This window comes from Lissotriton helveticus, chromosome 1_1 (assembly GCF_964261635.1).
Source record: "Lissotriton helveticus chromosome 1_1, aLisHel1.1, whole genome shotgun sequence".
Taxonomy (NCBI): domain Eukaryota; kingdom Metazoa; phylum Chordata; class Amphibia; order Caudata; family Salamandridae; genus Lissotriton; species Lissotriton helveticus.
In genome coordinates, this window is record NC_136057.1 from 1,670,139,081 (window position 1) to 1,670,156,158 (window position 17,078).

Here is a 17,078-nt window from a genome sequence, read left to right on the forward strand (position 1 = left end):
CACATTTCATGAAGGACCACTTTCTCAAGGTTGTAATCAACATGAAAAAATATACATCATAATCTTTATTCAAAAATTTGTGAAAAGATAATTTTAAATCAAAGGATAATAAAAAGAATTTCTCATATGAAAATTCAAACACTCATTAATCATCTTAATGCTTTCAGAGAATATTAGAATAAGGTTTCTCAATTTCATAAATTGATATTCTTCAAAAATCCATGATTATTTTTAAATATCATATTTTCTACTATTCGGTGACCCCATCATTAAAGTGCTGGGGAAATTTTCTTCCCTTTCACTTCCTTGCTGAAAGCTCAGGCTTCCATTAAGAAGTATTTACTCAGAGGCTGGATGATGCGCTCGGCCAGCCGCTCCAGCAATGCTCCCCAATGCCAACTATAACTCAGTAAGAGCCACTGAAATAATGAAAGTAGATTTCGAGTTTTTTTCCCCCTCAAGGGGTTCCACAAGATCAAGAGGCCCCAGGGGAGCACCTCTTGGTACTTCTTACTGCAGACATTATTCTGGTAAGTCTTCCCCTTCCTACGTGTTACAGTAGACTGCAGATTTCCAAGATTTGTCACAATTGGAGACAGCTATCAAACTATCCTTGGATTTTACAGAGGGTTAATGGGTTCTACATAGATTTCTAATGTTGCTTAAGTCAGTCTTCTCGACCTCGCCCACTGTCCTTTTCAGAAGTAGACCCGCTCCTGATGGAGATGTGGCAGATTTGGAAGCAAAATGTGCTTTCTCGAGGCCCTACGCTCATCCATGAGAGTTTCTAAGCAATTATTTCTTAGTTGAAACCTGAAACAGTTCAGCAAATGGTTAGTGTTCCACCACTTCAAAATGAAGAGCATTCATTTCCTTCTGGACATCCTATTTCAAGGGGACTGGATGGGTTTGTCTAAACCTCAAGGATGTGTACCTCATGATCCCCCATCTTCAAATCACACCAGAGTTTCCTCCAACTCACCTGGAAACAACAAATCTACGAGTTCAATACAATACCCGTCGGCCTCTCCTTGCCCATCATGATGCTTCACCAAGGTCTTGAAGCTGGGAATCAAAGACCTCAGAATATAAGGCATATGTCTCATCGTCTTCCTGGACAACATCCTACTGATAGATAGGTTCCCAAGAGATTAGCAGCCCAACATATGAAGACTGTTAACGTGCTGGAAAGCTTCGTATTTGCCATCAAGGAAAAAAAATCCTTGCTGAGCCCTTCACAGGAGATGATCTTTTTGGGACTTGTAATAAACTTCCAAAAACTACCCACAGTCTCCCTATGTGGGACTGCTCTCCTCCTTGATACAGCCAGTTTTCCTAGGAACGCTCCATTACAGAGTTCTGCAGAGACTCAAGGCCGAACCTATTTGGAAGTGCTACCCCTTTCGTTGGATGCTGAGGAAGAAAACCATTAGTGACTGGCCCACATGGAGCCATGGAATGGACGGGCCATCTTCGGATCAGACCCACATTAAATCAGAGTAGGATGATAGTGGAACTAGCCGGGACACACACTGTGGGGTGTTATCTACAGGGGGGGGTTAATCCGAAGAGGAGCTCAGCCTTCACATCAACTGTCTGGAACTTCTAGTGGGGTCCTTTGTGGCCAGATGCTAGGCCAGGGAAAAGACGCAATGTTGTGTACTGCTCAAGATGGACATTATTTCAGCAGTACTCTACATAAACCACCTGAGGTGAACGAAGTAAAAAATCCTGACAGAGATAGCCAATGATTTCTGGCATCTTTGCCTGAACAACCAGGCGAACGCGGAATATCTTTCAGGTATGGAGACTACGATGGCAAACTGGCACTCCTGACAGCTACAGGAATCAAAAAGCTGAACCCGGAGGTCTTGCACACGTTGGAACATACCTAGGGTTTGTTCTCTGACCTCTTTACATCATGGCTGGACCATCACGTCAGCTAGAGACTGGAATTCACCTCAACAGCGATGGATGAGTTCCTACACTACTGGAGCCAAGATGGGATATTCATTCCCACTGCTCGCCATGATCACGAGCATCACAGTCCCGATCAGGAGAGAGAAGGCCACTCTGATTGCAAGCCTCGTAAAAGCTACTCTCGTACTCGTTATGGCGAGTCAGATTATATCAGGGTGAGCTAGTTTTAGGGCATAATGGCATGTTATGGCTAGAGAGCTCAGGCTGGCAAAGAACAGGCGTACTGGTCATTCAGAATGTGAGTGTGCAGTAAAGATATTTTTACATCTTGTATTTATCTTGTCACGTTTGCTGTGTCTTCAATGCAGAGGTCAAATATCAGCTTTTCTCTTACAAATTACTGCAGATTTTATCCTGGAGAATTGTTTACTTTTTTTAACTGAAGTTTAATTATTTTGTGAAGTGAACTGTCTGACAGTCCTGCTGTGGTACAGGAAGTGTGAAATGAAAGGTTGTACGATATCACTTTTTTTTATATAACGCTCAAAATGTAAATAGCTTTTAAATGAACAGTATAAATATTTCAAAATATATCAGCTGTTAGAAAAGCACATTTTGTTTGTAATTCAGTGGTATGATGGGAACAAAGATTTAAATAAGATCAAAACTAATCAAAACACTTTACTTGGTGATGTGCAAATTATAAATATTTTATGAAACTCTATTTTCACTCATTAGCATTTGTACGCTCTGTAGTTTTATCAGTAAAACTGCACACCCGTGATACATTTTGTGGCCAATTTAATGGAAAGTGTGCTGTCTGTAATTGACAGTGCGCTACCACATCATGTGTTAGTAATATAATCATTAGAATTCGGAGATTTTAAACATAAACTGAGAAACATTCCTGCCTCTCCCCTTATGATAATGCTGTTAGTGAACTAAGAGGCAAGCCAGGGGTCATTTGTACCCTATATGTGGGCTAGATTATTATTATACATAGGACAAAGTTTAGTGTATTCAATAAAACACAAGATTTTTTTTGTACAGCAGGCAAGCTGAACTCACATATTTGAGTGTGCCATCAAATGCGATAATCAAGAAAAATGTGGCTCGGAGAAATAACATATTTGCCCACCACAACACAATATGAGATTTGTATGGGTCAAGAGCATTACAGATAGGTCGAGTAGATTATTTAAGTCATGAGACCTGAAGGTCTGGTACCATATTTATTATTTTTTTAGGCCTGGATTTGGAAATCTAGTTCTTGTAGAACTTTCCTGTAATTCTTTGATCCCTCTTCCCCCATCATCAATCAGAATTTGAAGGGTATTTTTCACCACCTGGTGTTGGACGGCAGCCTGCAATGGATGGCATGGGGGATAACCAGGGGCACGAAAAGATCTCAGGCTTATCAGCACAAGCTGAAGAGCTCATCCAGAAGGCATTGGCAGAGAACACAGTCAAATAATATAGATTGTCCTGGAAAAGATGGAAAAGATGGCTTAGATGGTGTATTCAACGACAGCTGGATCACTTGTGGCCAAAAATGGTCCATAATCTAAATTTGTTGTTTAAATTTGCTATGTAGGGTGGGGTTTACAGGTCAGTTAATAGTTCTTTTTATTCATATCAGCTGGACATATACCGATTGATGGCATGCAGGTAGGTAACCTCCTGTTGGTAAGGAGGCTATTATGAGACTTTTTTTTCGACTCCCAGGGCTATGTCACTGCACCTCGTAAAATCCTGAAATTCTTCCTCTTTTCCACACAATAGATACTTGACTATGGATGAATGGTCAGGGAAACTGGCAATTCTGCTTTGCAGTGTCTCCGGCAGTAGCGTCTAGGATGCATGGGCCCTAAGTATATCAGGTAGGATGCTCACCCCAGAGAGGATCACCTTTAACTTGAGTAGGATCAAAAAATGTCACTCCAGACTAATCTCATATCCCCCTTAAGAGACTGTCCAACATTGTTTGTGGTTGAATGCCTAAAAGCATATGAGGCTGTGAAGGAGGAAGTTAGACCAGCTCCATTTAAGGCTGTGTCCTCTACCCACCATTGCTGGATGGGTTTGGTGAATAATGCTAGAGGCTGGCATTGATTATTTGGAACCCACTTGACCAGAGGGATCATGGCATCTAAGGCTTTTTCTATGGGAGTGAAGCTGGAGGACATCATGAATGCAAAAGACTGGTCCTCTGATATCGCCTTCAAGAAGTTTTAGTTAAAAATGTTGTGGATATAGCCTTTCTGTTGGTAATTAAGCTTTGAATGTGCATAGTCCTTACCTTCGGCCCTGACATCTACCGAAATAAATCCTAGCTAAATTGAAAGAAAGCTTCAGTTCTATTAAGTACACGGAGGCCAGGACTGTCCCACCCACGGTTTCTGATAGCACCAGAGACCCTCTCTGTATTCTTTATAAAAATGCCGGTTTTTAAGAGGGGTTGTGTAGGAATTCCAGACTTAGTACGATTTAATGTAAGTAATGCTTTTAAGGAAAGTTGCTTCCTAGTGCAATGTATTTTACCCATAATTAATGATTTTGCTCTATTTATGTTGGCCTCCCATTAGTATGAATTTGTTTTAAGCAAGCTGCTACTGATGAAAAACAATTGCAATATTTTGGCTTTGCTTGCGGTTCATTTGGTCTTAGATAGCTAAGCTATTGTTTGTGAATAAAGCTTCATAAGGTAGTGTGGAAGAGAGGACATGTTAGGCTAACCACTATTATGAAGTGTCTGCATTTTTTTACTGCTTCTCTGTTACTTGTAATATGCATCATACTGAAGATCCTTAGTAAGATATTTTTCTTGTCTCTACATAGCTAATGGTTTTATGTCCTTTTTACCCCACAGAGCTGACCTGACCTGGAAAAGACCTAATTAACAACGGTGTTGCAGGATGAAAAGATGGCAGCACAGCTTATTGCACCACCGGGCCCTGATAGTTTCAAAAAATTCACCCGCGAATCTCTGGCAAATATTGAAAAGCGCATTGCTGAGGAGAAGGCAAAGAAACCTCCAAAGCCAGACACCAGTCACCGAGATGATGATGATGACGAAAATAAACCAAAACCAAGCAGCGACCTGGAAGCGGGCAAAAACGTGCCATTTATTTATGGCGACGTCCCTTCAGAAATGCTTGCTACGCCAATTGAGGACTTGGACCCTTATTATTACAACCAGAAAGTGAGTTTGCCAGAGAAAGCTCTCAGGGATCTTGCCTGATTTTTCGCTTGCTTCTTTGATAGGAGAGGTTCACAAAGTATTGGTACAATCCTAAAAGCTAGCCTGCCCATACAAGACACTTTTTGTCTTGAGTGTATATTCGTTTACATTCAGGCTTTACATTTCCATATGGTATTCATCAACAGTCTGATTTCAATGTTGACAAATGTGTGTTCATGCAGAATTTGTGTTATGCTTATTTGATAGAACTGGAATCTTGCCTGATATAAGCATAGCAGGCCATCGTCGAATATTTACAAGCTTACATCCTTCATCAAACGTTTTGGGTCACATTTCAACTTACCTAAAATCTACACTACTTTTATTAATGGGGGGTTGAAGCATAAAGGTAAGAGATTCTTGTGTAGTGTTTATATCCACAGCTTTCTACTAATACGTTTTTAGTGAAGCTAGTTAATAACAGGTGTGAAAGGGCGGTGTATTGTTCTGCAGATATCTTTTTATTGATTAGGTCCCTGTTCAACCTCTGGCATTTAATCCTCTGCTGGTTAGTTTCAAGGTAGTCTACTGAGTGGCAGAACACATAGACTATAGAATGTACCCTTCTCTGCGGAAAGTGTAACACTGAATACAAAGCTATGGCTCCATTACATCTTACATCCCACTTATGCTCATTGTTTAAGACCTCCTGAGTCTTTATTAAATAGTAGAGTTTGGATTGGCACACCGTTTTCTTCTATGCTGGCAGCACTGCCTTACTAAACGTTTTCCTTACAAGGAATATGTTCAAAATGCTGACAAACATAAAATGCAATTGTGTGCCTGTACAAATCTGACAAAAAGTTCAATAGATAACCCCCTGGCAGTCTCCTCTAGAGATTTTATGTTGCAGTATCTGAAGGTAGGCACCCATTTATTCACAGGCTAGGTGTCTCAATGTACAAGATTGATTCAAGCATTGATAAAGCCTGTGAGTTTGGTTTCATTTGTGAGACCAAGCACATGGTGTTGTCAGATTTATATAGTAGCCTGGCGGCATGAGCGAAACCTGGTACACTAACATTTTAATGAGAAATTGACATCTTAATGTAGTTGCTGTGGGTGCCAAAGTCACTTCTCTAATGGCAAACTATTACAGTAACTTCTCTTTAGCCGTGCATTGGAATTAATATGTTGTGCTGTAAAGTGAACCAACGTGCCATGTATTGAAATTTAAATACCAAAAAGGACTGCCTTTTTGTTTGCTGTGCTTGGATGAGAGAGAATTGACTAGCTCAGTGTTTCCAGATGTAAAGTTTTTCCTCATGCATTGCAGTGGAAGCATTTCCTAGGAGGTGGAAGGATGCACCAAAACAGCTAATATGCTGAGGTTTGAGATGTATATTGTTCTGGGCTGATCCAAGATTTGAAAAATGCAGTTTCAGAGCAGTGGCTGAAGGAGGTTGACCCAAACAATTCAGTGATTTAAGGGATTAACCCAAATCCCAATATATGTGTGTTGTAAACACTTAGTAAGCTGACAACTGTGCTGTCAGTGAGACCTAAAAAGGAACACCTTTTATGTTCACATTAATTTTTTCCTTAATTATTTTGTACTGAACTTTGAACTGAACTGAACTGCGCAACCGACCCGACAGGAGTATTAGATTAATTTTATTCTTATATGGGTTTTTACTTAGGGCAGACTTAGGACCTGAGGCAGCTGGATGCTGTACATAGGTTAGGAAGGTGCATTCCAGAGTAAGAACATTACCAATTCACAGACTAACTTTTACAAAAGTAATAGGGCATATCTGACTTAGACATGGTGACATAACAGCAAGACATTACAGAAGCAGATGGTGTAATCGAGTCCAGGGGTAAAGGGAGGGGAGTGAGAAGAGAACTATGTTGAGTTCTTTCCTGAAGACCAGGAAGGAGACGGTCAATCACAGTGGATTGTAAAGTCATTTTAGAGGATCAGTCAAATAAGGGAAATACTTGTCCTCTTGTGTTCTCTCTACTTGCTGTGTAAATTTCACGTATGATCCGTTTAGCTCAGCAGGGGTCTGTCCAGGATAATTTTCAGTGGTTCTAATGTTTTCAAGTGTTTCCATATCGTTAATGTGGTGAACCATGTACATATAGGTGCATAAAACCTTTTGTGAACCTGGCCAGCATAAGTATATTTTCAAGCCTAGATTTTAAAGCTATAAATATTTGCTTAACTGTTCTCTCAACTTTTCGTGGCTCATAGCCTTGAGACAGAGAAGTTATTTTACTTTATGTTACATATATATATATATAGTTGCCACCACTTCATACCCTGAAGTATTGGAGTCGCACTACAAAGGGCTCCTGCACACTTTGTATTCAAATATGTCCACCTGGCAGTCCTTACGCATTTCGTTCAACCTTCAACTTCATCAGAGGTATGCCATGCGTTGTCACTCTGCTACGAACCTGCAGTGCTTGCCGTCATTATTTCAAACCTCCAGTAGGTGGTCCCTCAGGTGGGTGGGTTCTTCGCGGCATGCTGGACCTTGTAGTCCTTGTGTGCAGGTAAAATAATAACCCTCTGGTGGGTCATGCAGTTTTAATGTTAAATTGTTTTTACTTCATGTTTTTGAGCCACAGTGCTCTATTTCAGCCCCTTTGCAGGCTGAGCAGGAGTCATACCGGAGCCGGTCTCCGGTGGCAGCCACTTCCCCATTTCCGCTGTTTGCGAGTCTTCACCTTCGGTTCTTTTCAGGGAATACCGGCGCTCTCTCTGGCTGTGCGTCACTCCCACGGCTGAACCAAGCCGTACCATATCGTTGCCACCACTTCATCCCCTGAAGTATTGGAGTCGCACTACAAAGGGCTCCCGTACACTTTTTAGTCAAATTCATCAGAGGTATGCCATGCGATGTCACTCTGCTACGAACCTGCAGTGCTTGCCGTCATTATTTCAAACCTCCAGTGGGTGGTCCCTCAGGTGGGTGGGTTCTTCGCGGCATGCAGGCAGATAAACTGGTCTGTAGTTCAGTTCAGGGTACTATGTTTAAGTTTACCAAGGGCTGTGAGGGGAAATACTCAGGGCCAACCTCCCTTGAAGAACATACCCAACTTGAAGGGACCTGTAGGTATTGGAGAGAGTCTTATTGTGTTAGTTCTAGTTCCTGAACATTTCAGGATAAAGGTTCAAGATCTAACTCTTGACATAGCGTGAGTTCCTCACAGAGTTCGAAGTGCCAAAGTACATGAAAGAGCCAACAATTTATGATTAACACTGGAGGGCCTTGGTTTGACACCAGGTATAGATATCTCTGTTTATACCATTCAAAGCTTTGTTTCTGGTGCCAAGGGAACACACTGGACCAATGACACCTACTGGACAAGGACCCAATTTAGTTTAAGGTGAGGGTGGAACCAGATTTTTAATATGGAGCTGTACGGTATAAAAAGTTGGTTTGCAGTTTCTTTGTTTCAGCTTGGACTGAAATTCCCACTGGATGAAAATAAACCCTCCTGGAAAATGGGGGTGGTGGCCAAGAAATCCTTACTGCTGCTACAAAACTCATACATTGGCAAGCAGTCAAAAATATGTAAACGGACAAAATGAGCAGAGCCTTGTGGCTTAACAACCATAGAACTTAGAGGTTGCCTTCTTTTTACAGTGTCCCCATATCCAGTCAGCTTAGCATTTTACAAAACCTGGGCATTCATGAGTTCTGGGGGCTAGGAATGTAGTTGGAGACTTCTGCTCCTGGACAAGGCCCGTGCCCCAACCCAGCTGTTTTTAGCATATAGACACATAAAGCTTGCCCTGGATTTACTGTGCCTTTTTCGGGGTCTGTGGCTCTATTGCCTTTTTATTTGTCAGGGTTCAGCGAATCTTGAAAAGGATTGGCAGAGCTAAAGCCACATTTTTTATTTTTAGATTTGCCCAGTGGCTGTGGTCCCTTTGGGGGTCCCACCCCCACTCATTGCCTGAGGGTTAGAGTGTTCCTACCATGTCCCTTCATATGGCCTTTGAATTTTATCAACGGAACTGTGCCGTATATTGTTAACTGTACGCCACAAGAGAAATGTTTCTCTTGTGGCAGCCAATCAGTTGGGTCCCCTGTTACAACTTTGTAAACATGCATTCAAAAGTGATCACTGGAGAAAAGCTTCTTCACCCAATCTGAATAATTTTTTTTTGTAATTTCGGGATTTGGCAAGGGATTTTGAAACCCACACGAAACAGAAGTGTGTAATTTTTATATATATTTTTTAATCTTTATTCTCATTTAATGCATAAACTCACATAAAGAGATGGCTTCTTACAGTACAAAATGATAGTTTCATACAAGGCATACCTATGTCCCCTGGTACTCCCAATGCACAAATTTGGGGTTAAGCAGTATCTCTCCCTCTACAGACATACGTAAATGTTAAAGCCTACTCAGCAACTTTTTTAAATGCTTCTATCTGAAAAACGACTCGACTGATTTACACCCACCCATCCTAAGTATGTTTTCTGTGTAAGGTTCTAGTTTCATGTCAAGTTTGGTGCAAATTCATTAAGCACTTTGGGAGGTAGCTTAGAGCACAATTTCTTATGGGAGCTCAAATAGGAATACATTTAAAAAGCATTTTCTCTATCATTGCAATGTTGTTGTTTTACACATCTTTCTATTCCACTTTGCACTTGTTACTTTGTTTACTGATAGAAGTATAGTGCCACAGCCAAAAAATTCCATGTGCAGGCACTACAGGAGGTACCACAATGGTGTATATGGGGGATGCTGATATGAATCGAGGCAGAATAGGCATTCTAGGTCAGTGCAGTGTAAAATGGGATTTTAAGTCCGCTCATAGCTCTGCTACCCTCAACCTGAAAAATACTAGAAATCACACAGGGCACAATGTCCTAAATACATAACACGGAAATCAAGGAGAATACGATGGAAATAACAAAAAATTACATAAAGTATTCTTCAACCTCACTAAATCTTATAGAAAGTCATATAATATTCCACCAATTATAATACCCAACATTTCACATCAATCTAGACACATTTTTTATAAAATTGATCATGTATCAACAATCTATTTGTGGTATCAATACTGATTAACACACCACACAGTATTTTATTTGACAGTGTCAGCCATCCATTTCTATATTGGCAGTCAGTTTCTGTATTGCCACCCAATTGCGATGTAATCAGCCAACACGTGTTCCGCAGGAAACCCCGCTTCTATAGACCCAAAAGGTACCCTCAAAGTTCACTGTACATTATTAAGTGTTGTTCTTCATATGCCGGTTCCCCATTCCCATGCGCCTTGAGACCCTTCCGGGTGAGTAGCGCGCGATACAAATGCTATTATTGATTGATTGATTGATTCCCAACACTGATCACACCCCCCTATATTCTCCATGAGTTGCTTTAGCGAGTTTCTCTCATTTGAACAAATACCCATTAACATACCGATGAGCACATCTTCAAGAGGTATGGCTTTGATGAGGTAAGGAATGGAACCCCTAAAATGTTTGAGGAAATATTTGTCGTCATGTAGGAACATCCCTCAAACGGGGTCATGAAAAATTATTGGGACGCTTTGCATAATATCACCATTGAACCCCGTTTCACCACAACCAGTGAAGTAGAAGACATAGCGTTATCTTCATCTCGGATACAGAGGTACAATGCTTCCCGAGTAGTAAGTTCCTTGGGAGTTGTTAACATTTTTTATATAAAAAAATGTATGAAACATTTTCATTTATAATAGTTTAAAGGAGCAAAATGCAGTTACGTGGTTTCCATTAATTTAAGAGCCAAGCACTCTGGGTACATAAATAAGTTATTAGTGTTTCTGATTACTCCCACATTAATATGCGGTTTATGCTATTAGGTTTGTAAAGCGCACTAATGCCATTAGGAAGTGATAGCAAAGGAATTTTACTTGCTCTGCAGCAAACGCTTGAGTCTTAGTCATGCTCCTGAAGTGGGAGGGAAACTCCTGCCATCAGGTGCAGACTCGGACCTTCGTTTTCTGAACCCAGCATCATCCCAGGGATGTCGGCTCTGGGTTGTTTCTTGTGCATTGCTGATAACCACTGTCACCTCTAAACGCGGTTTAATATCTGAGGGTGCTCCAAACTGTGTAGGACCTAACCCTGGAGCCTGTAACACTGTTTACCTTTCTTTGCACCTCCTGCAAATTTAAACCCCCTTGATTTTCCGCCTTCCAATGGATGCATTTCTGTAGGATTTTTTATTAGAATATTTATCAGGCACCCTGGCTCACTCCACATTCGGAGGGGAGTATGAAGAGAGGTGGAGTGAGCCTAGCATGCAATCCTTGTTTTCATCAATAGTCGTTGTTGAATATTTGATGCCGTGCCTCATGGTAAGAGCTCTTTCGCATCCTCTATGTCTACAGTTTTACCTCTACCCATCTCCCTCAGTTTCTTCCTGAGTGTGCACCATGTTATTCATACTTGGCATGAGGCATCCTCCTCTCTCATTCCTCAAAAGGCAGGGATCTCTTTGTTGGTTACAAGTCTAGTTACTTGTAGAAATCTTTTTTGCCTCGTCCTGTCCATTTGCTAACCTTATGCGGGATTGTTGTGGCATTAAGACACAATTGCCATGTCACTGAATGTGTGCAGGAGCTGACCCACTTACACTTTTTTTTTTTTGATTGGGGAGACATCACCATGAGCAAGCCTACACTGTGTGTGTTACCATTGGTATTAGATCCTCTGCAAATGCCTGGGTTGCATGCACACTAAGGGTGCACATATCTGATCAAAACATTGGATTTTATCATTTGGGAGAAGAGGTATGGTATAAGTACAGGCTCCTGTGTAAGTGGTGCAGTGCCAAGCACTGCTGCTAGTGACGCAGTGATTCACTCAAGGGCCATTTCTCTTCCAGTGTGGTGGTTACTCTTGTTGGCCTTACACGAGTAGTGTAAATACACCCAGATGAGTTCAGAGCACCATTTTGCTTGACCATTTCCCCACAGAATCAGACACCTTATTTCAGGATTATCTGTTGATGCCGTGTTCATGGAATGACTATTAAGTACTCAGGAACAGAGGTTTTTCAGGGACCTCCTCCTCTAGGAGGCTCTGCTTCACCATTGGGCATAAAGAGCCATACGATTGAGGCAGTCTTCCCTTTTAGGCGTGGTGTAATAGGACTGATGCACTGAGAGATCAGTCAAGTTGTCATTCCTTGGTGTGGGTAAGGACTTGGCATCAATTCTCTCCAATGACTTTGAAGCATTGCACTGGGGAGAAGAGCCCAGCTCATTTTGTGGGTGGTCTCTGACTGAGCCCAAAACTGATCGGGTTGTTTCTTCTCCTGTGCCCACTGCCGCCTGTGGGTAAGTTGAGCGCTTGCTCTCTGCAGGTAAATTTTGAGTGGGAGATGACTGGTTGCAAAACATGACACCAGCATCCAGCAGTGTTTGAACACATTACCTTTCCCACTAACACCGAAACACAGGAGGCAAAGCATGCCTACTTACTCATACACTCCCCCTACTAAACTGTCTATCATACCAGCCAGCTGTAGCAGTTTTATTTCTAGGGGACTCTGGCAGTGGAAGGGCATCATAACCTCGAATGAAGGCTTGGCACCAACCTCACAGGTGCAACCAAAGACTTCGGGTTCTCACCGGTCTCAAGCTGTACTGACACACTCTCTTTCAGGATTCATTTGCTTCTTCCCTATCATTTCATGAAAGGGAAAGTCCATGTTGACTGGTTAGACTTGTCTCTCCCACTCGATCAGGAGCAGCTTCATCAAAACATTGCCCGACCCATCCCAGCTTTGTTGGAGCTCATTGCAGTACCATGGCCATGTGCTGTTCTCCATGTTTAGTTCAGACTCCTACTCCTTGGGTGCTCTAAATGTGAAGCAAAATGCCTGGCATTCACTCCAGTCATTCATACTTGACTTATGTGCCGCCTGTGCAGCTCCTTCCAACCCAGGTGACACTCCTGATGCCCAGGAATCAACACCAAGCTGCATTCTACCTATCATCCGGCTGGTTCTCCCTCCAGCACGGCCCCCAGGAATTGAAAATATTCAAATGGATTCATCTACGAGGGCTCTCCACAAGAAGGAGCACTTGTGCATCCAAACGGCAATTTTTGAAACGTTAATGACCTGCACTCCACCAAGTAAATAATTTCATTATAGATTACTTTTATGGCTGCTTCAAGGTATTTGTGCTAGCGATGAATTTATTCCTTGTCTTTCTTATTGCATGGACTTCTTGTTCAAGGAACCTCCCGTTGCTTTTCGATTAATTGGACTCCTTCGATTTTCACATATAAGTGCATTTTGGTATCCTCTTTTTGTTGCTGGCAGCAGCTTGAACTTTCCTCTACAATCCCTGAAGTCCAGTTCCAATCCCATCTGACTGCATGGGATGAAAAAGTACTTTGGAATTAGAGAGTATCTAGGGGGAGGGTGGGCTCTTGCACCTGATAGGAGGTTGACTCGAAAAAAGGCACAGACAACAGAGTGGTATGACGGTGGCACGTCCATTGTGTGAATGTACACAAAGTGCATTTATGGCATGACCAAGCTACGAATGGCAAAAGCTCTGGTAAACTGGTTCCAGCCCAAGCATTCTCATGTCACCCTAAGATAGTTTTCTTTTTATAGACTACAAAAGGTGTCTCACACCAGGCTATGAAGGTGATCCAGCTCTAATAAGTGGATCATCTGTGAATGAGCACTTGCATATAACTACCAACTGAGTGGATATTGGGAAAGGAGTAAAAATTAACCCTGGGCGAAGCACTATGCTACGCTTGCGTAGTTTGCGCTAGTTCTCACTACGCAAATTGCACGTAGCACAGTGCAAACACGCGTAGCGTAGCGCTAATTTTTTGCTTGCTCGCATTCCTCAACGTCACGTTGGCGACTGCGAGCAAGCAAAATGACATCCCAGCGAGACTTTTTCCTCATTCGCGATTGGCAACATCAAGTTGCCGATCGCGAGCGTGGAAAATAAACCTCCCGGCGAGATTCTCAATGCTGGGAGGTCAGGTTTCTCATTGCGAGTGGTCGCATATGCTCGTGACTGCTCGCAATGAAAAACTACCTGTCTGCATTGAGAAAGCTGTACCTCGAGTAGAAATCTTCTTGAGCGGCAGAAAACGACCACCGCTTGCACTGTGCAAGATGGAGTGTGCACTGATTGCACAGTGCGGACAAGCATCCGGCACTGTGCAATCAGTGCGAACAGCATTTTGCACAGTGCACTATGCAGTTGACGTAGCTCGCGTAGTGCAAAGTGCACTTCACGTAGTTACTCGTAGTGCTACTCCACGAACTACGCCCAGGGTTAGTAAAAACCCTCCCTCTTATTACAGCATGACTGGTTCTATTAGTATGGTTGCTGACTCCGTCAACCACCCAATTTTGGAAAGAGTGAATCACAGAGTGATTTAAAGACTCAGCAAAAGGATGATTCTGACGTGAACTCCCATAATCTTTTTATTGATTGATTTGACAAATACAGGCACAGCTACTATTCCTCAATGCACACACCTGATTAAAAGTATAGCATTTGAGAAGTCAAGTCCTCTTAGCAAGAGGCAAGATTATGTTGATGTTACAGTTGGGAGCATTGTTTAACTATCTTGATGCTTCTCTTGCAGCAATTAACTGACAGTCAGAAAAGCTGAAAGCATGTGGACATGTCCAGGCAACTTTAGTTTCTTCCATAGATAACAGACTGAATTAGTAGCCCAATCTTTTTTTAATTGGGGAAGAATCCAAACTACTCTCCTTAATTTATTTATTAATCCAGTGTTTTGTATAGCGCAAACACAACCTGTGAGGGTATCAGGGCGCTTTACAGCAGTTAGTAGGTAATTACATTAATTACAAGAATTAACAAAAACAAGTTAGATACAAAAAGGATCATGCAAACATGAAAGAAGAGTCGACAATCCTGTTAGAGTTCAAATTCGAGATAATGCAAGTTGCTATGCTGCTGGAACTGCAGATGCACTGAGAGAGATTAGAGCAGGAATTTGTCCATTAGAAAGGTCTTCACTTCCTTTTTGAAAAATGATAGGGCAGGTATTCTTCTGATGTAAGGCGGCAGTGAGTTCCAGATTCTCGGGGCAGCCCCAGGGAAAGCTCTGTTGTATGTTTTCTTCTTCTGGAAGAGGGGTGGTTTCAACACAAAATCCCTGGCACACTGAGAGTGCCTGTCTCCTCCGGATACCACAATGTTCTGAGCAAGGTATGCAGGAGACTTGGAGTGTACAGCTTTATGAGTGATACAGGCCAATTTGAGTTGGATTCTAGGTTCATACAGTAGCCAGTTCAGCGCCTTTAGGTACGGCGAGATATGATCGCATTTTTTGGAGCCAGTTAGGAGTCTTACAGCTGCGTTGAGACAGGCTTTTATGGGGAGCTGTAGAGATCTTTGGTAGGCCAGATACGGTTGAGCATCCGTATTCGATCCTAGAAATAACTAGGGCCTGAACTGCCATTTTTAGGTCCCAAGTGTCTAGGAATGGTTTGAGATTTCTCAGATATCTGAGGTGAAACCTGGCATTTTCAGCCAGAGTGTTTGTGGGCTTGCATGTTCAGGTTTTTGTCCAGTGTGATTCCTAGTGATTTGGCAGAGTCCACTATGGTCGGGGTGCAGTTCAGGGCGGTGATCGAATTGGTTCATTCAAGTATGTCGGGGAGCTTTTCGGAGGGGAGATTAGCAAGAACTCGGTTTTCTGCGCATTGAGTTTGAGCTGGTTGCTGACAAGCCAGTGAACTGTCTGTTTCAGAGCGTCATTCATTATTTGGACCTCCTCTAGAGAAGAGATTTTGATGTAGACCTGGGTGTCGTCAGCGTACATGTGGAAAAAGATGTTGGCGTTGTGAAGGATTTCAGCTAATGGTTCAAGATAGAGGTTAAAGAGTGTTGGGGAGAGAGTTGACCCTTGGGGGACGCCAATCGTAATCAGGGAAGCGGAGGATAGAAAGTGATTAATTAAGAATCTCTGGGAGCGATTCTGTAGGAAGGATTTGAACCACTTAAGAACGGTTTCCCTTAGGCCCATCCTGAGTTCCTGAGTTCCAGATGTTCTAGAAGCTTTTCATGGTTGACTGTTTTGAACGCCGAGGACAGATCCAACAGAGCTAGGGGACATGTTTTGCCTTGGTCTAGGGCTTGGAGGGCATCATCTACTATGTGGAGAATAGGAGTTTCAGTGCTGTGGGCTGGTCTGAATCCAGGTTGGCACTCATCTAGCAAGTTGAAAGTGGCGATGTGTAGGCTAAGTTGTTGTTGCACGCATTTCTCAAGTAGTTTCGCAAGTAGAGGAATGTTAGATATTGGTTGGAAATTGTCTGGTTCAGCATAGTTTAGCGAGGGCTTTTTTAGAATAGGGATGACTTGTCCCGTTTTTAATGGGTCTTGTATAGACCCTTGCATTAGGGAAGCATTGATTATTGCAGTCCAGATGGGAATGATGAAATGATTGGCTGCAGATAAACAGTTGGATGGAAGCGGGTCAATGAAGTGGTTGTTCGGTTTAATGGATGATAGAATTTTTGCTATGCTATGCTCGTCTTAAAGGTTGAAGGTGATCCAGTGTGCTTGGTTTTTGGGTAACATCTGTGGGGAGTGTGTAGCGCCATTTTGAAGAGTCCCCGCGGACTGTGGGAGGATGGTAGCGCCAGAGAACAACTCATTACCCAGGGAGTTGATTTTAGCCGAGAAGAAGGAGGAGAACTCATCAGAGCTTATTAGGGATTTGGTTGTCTCTTCAGAGGTTTTAGCCATTTTATTCGATTGTTTTATCAATTAAAAGAGCTTGCGAGGTCTGTTCTTAGCGTTTTCAAGTTCTGCTCTGAAGAATTCTTTTTTTGAATTGTGTATGCTCTTATTGTACACATTTTTGGTCTTTCTAAGAAGTTTTAGTTGGGGGGAGGAGGGGTGTTATCTCCAATTCTTTTCTATTAGCTGA

At 42.3% G+C, this 17,078-nt stretch overlaps 1 protein-coding gene across 2 annotated transcripts in view; it reads left to right on the plus strand.

The window, feature by feature from the left end:
• Positions 1–4,820: 4,820 nt before the first annotated feature.
• SCN8A (sodium voltage-gated channel alpha subunit 8) overlaps positions 4,821–17,078 on the plus strand; it is a 566,978-nt gene continuing 554,720 nt past the window's right edge. For both annotated transcript variants that reach the window (XM_078688933.1, XM_078688934.1), the window contains exon 1: positions 4,821–5,122. In XM_078688933.1, the coding sequence (XP_078545059.1) occupies positions 4,844–5,122 (279 nt within the window). In that variant the 5' untranslated portion in view covers positions 4,821–4,843. The remainder of the gene's footprint in view (positions 5,123–17,078) is intronic.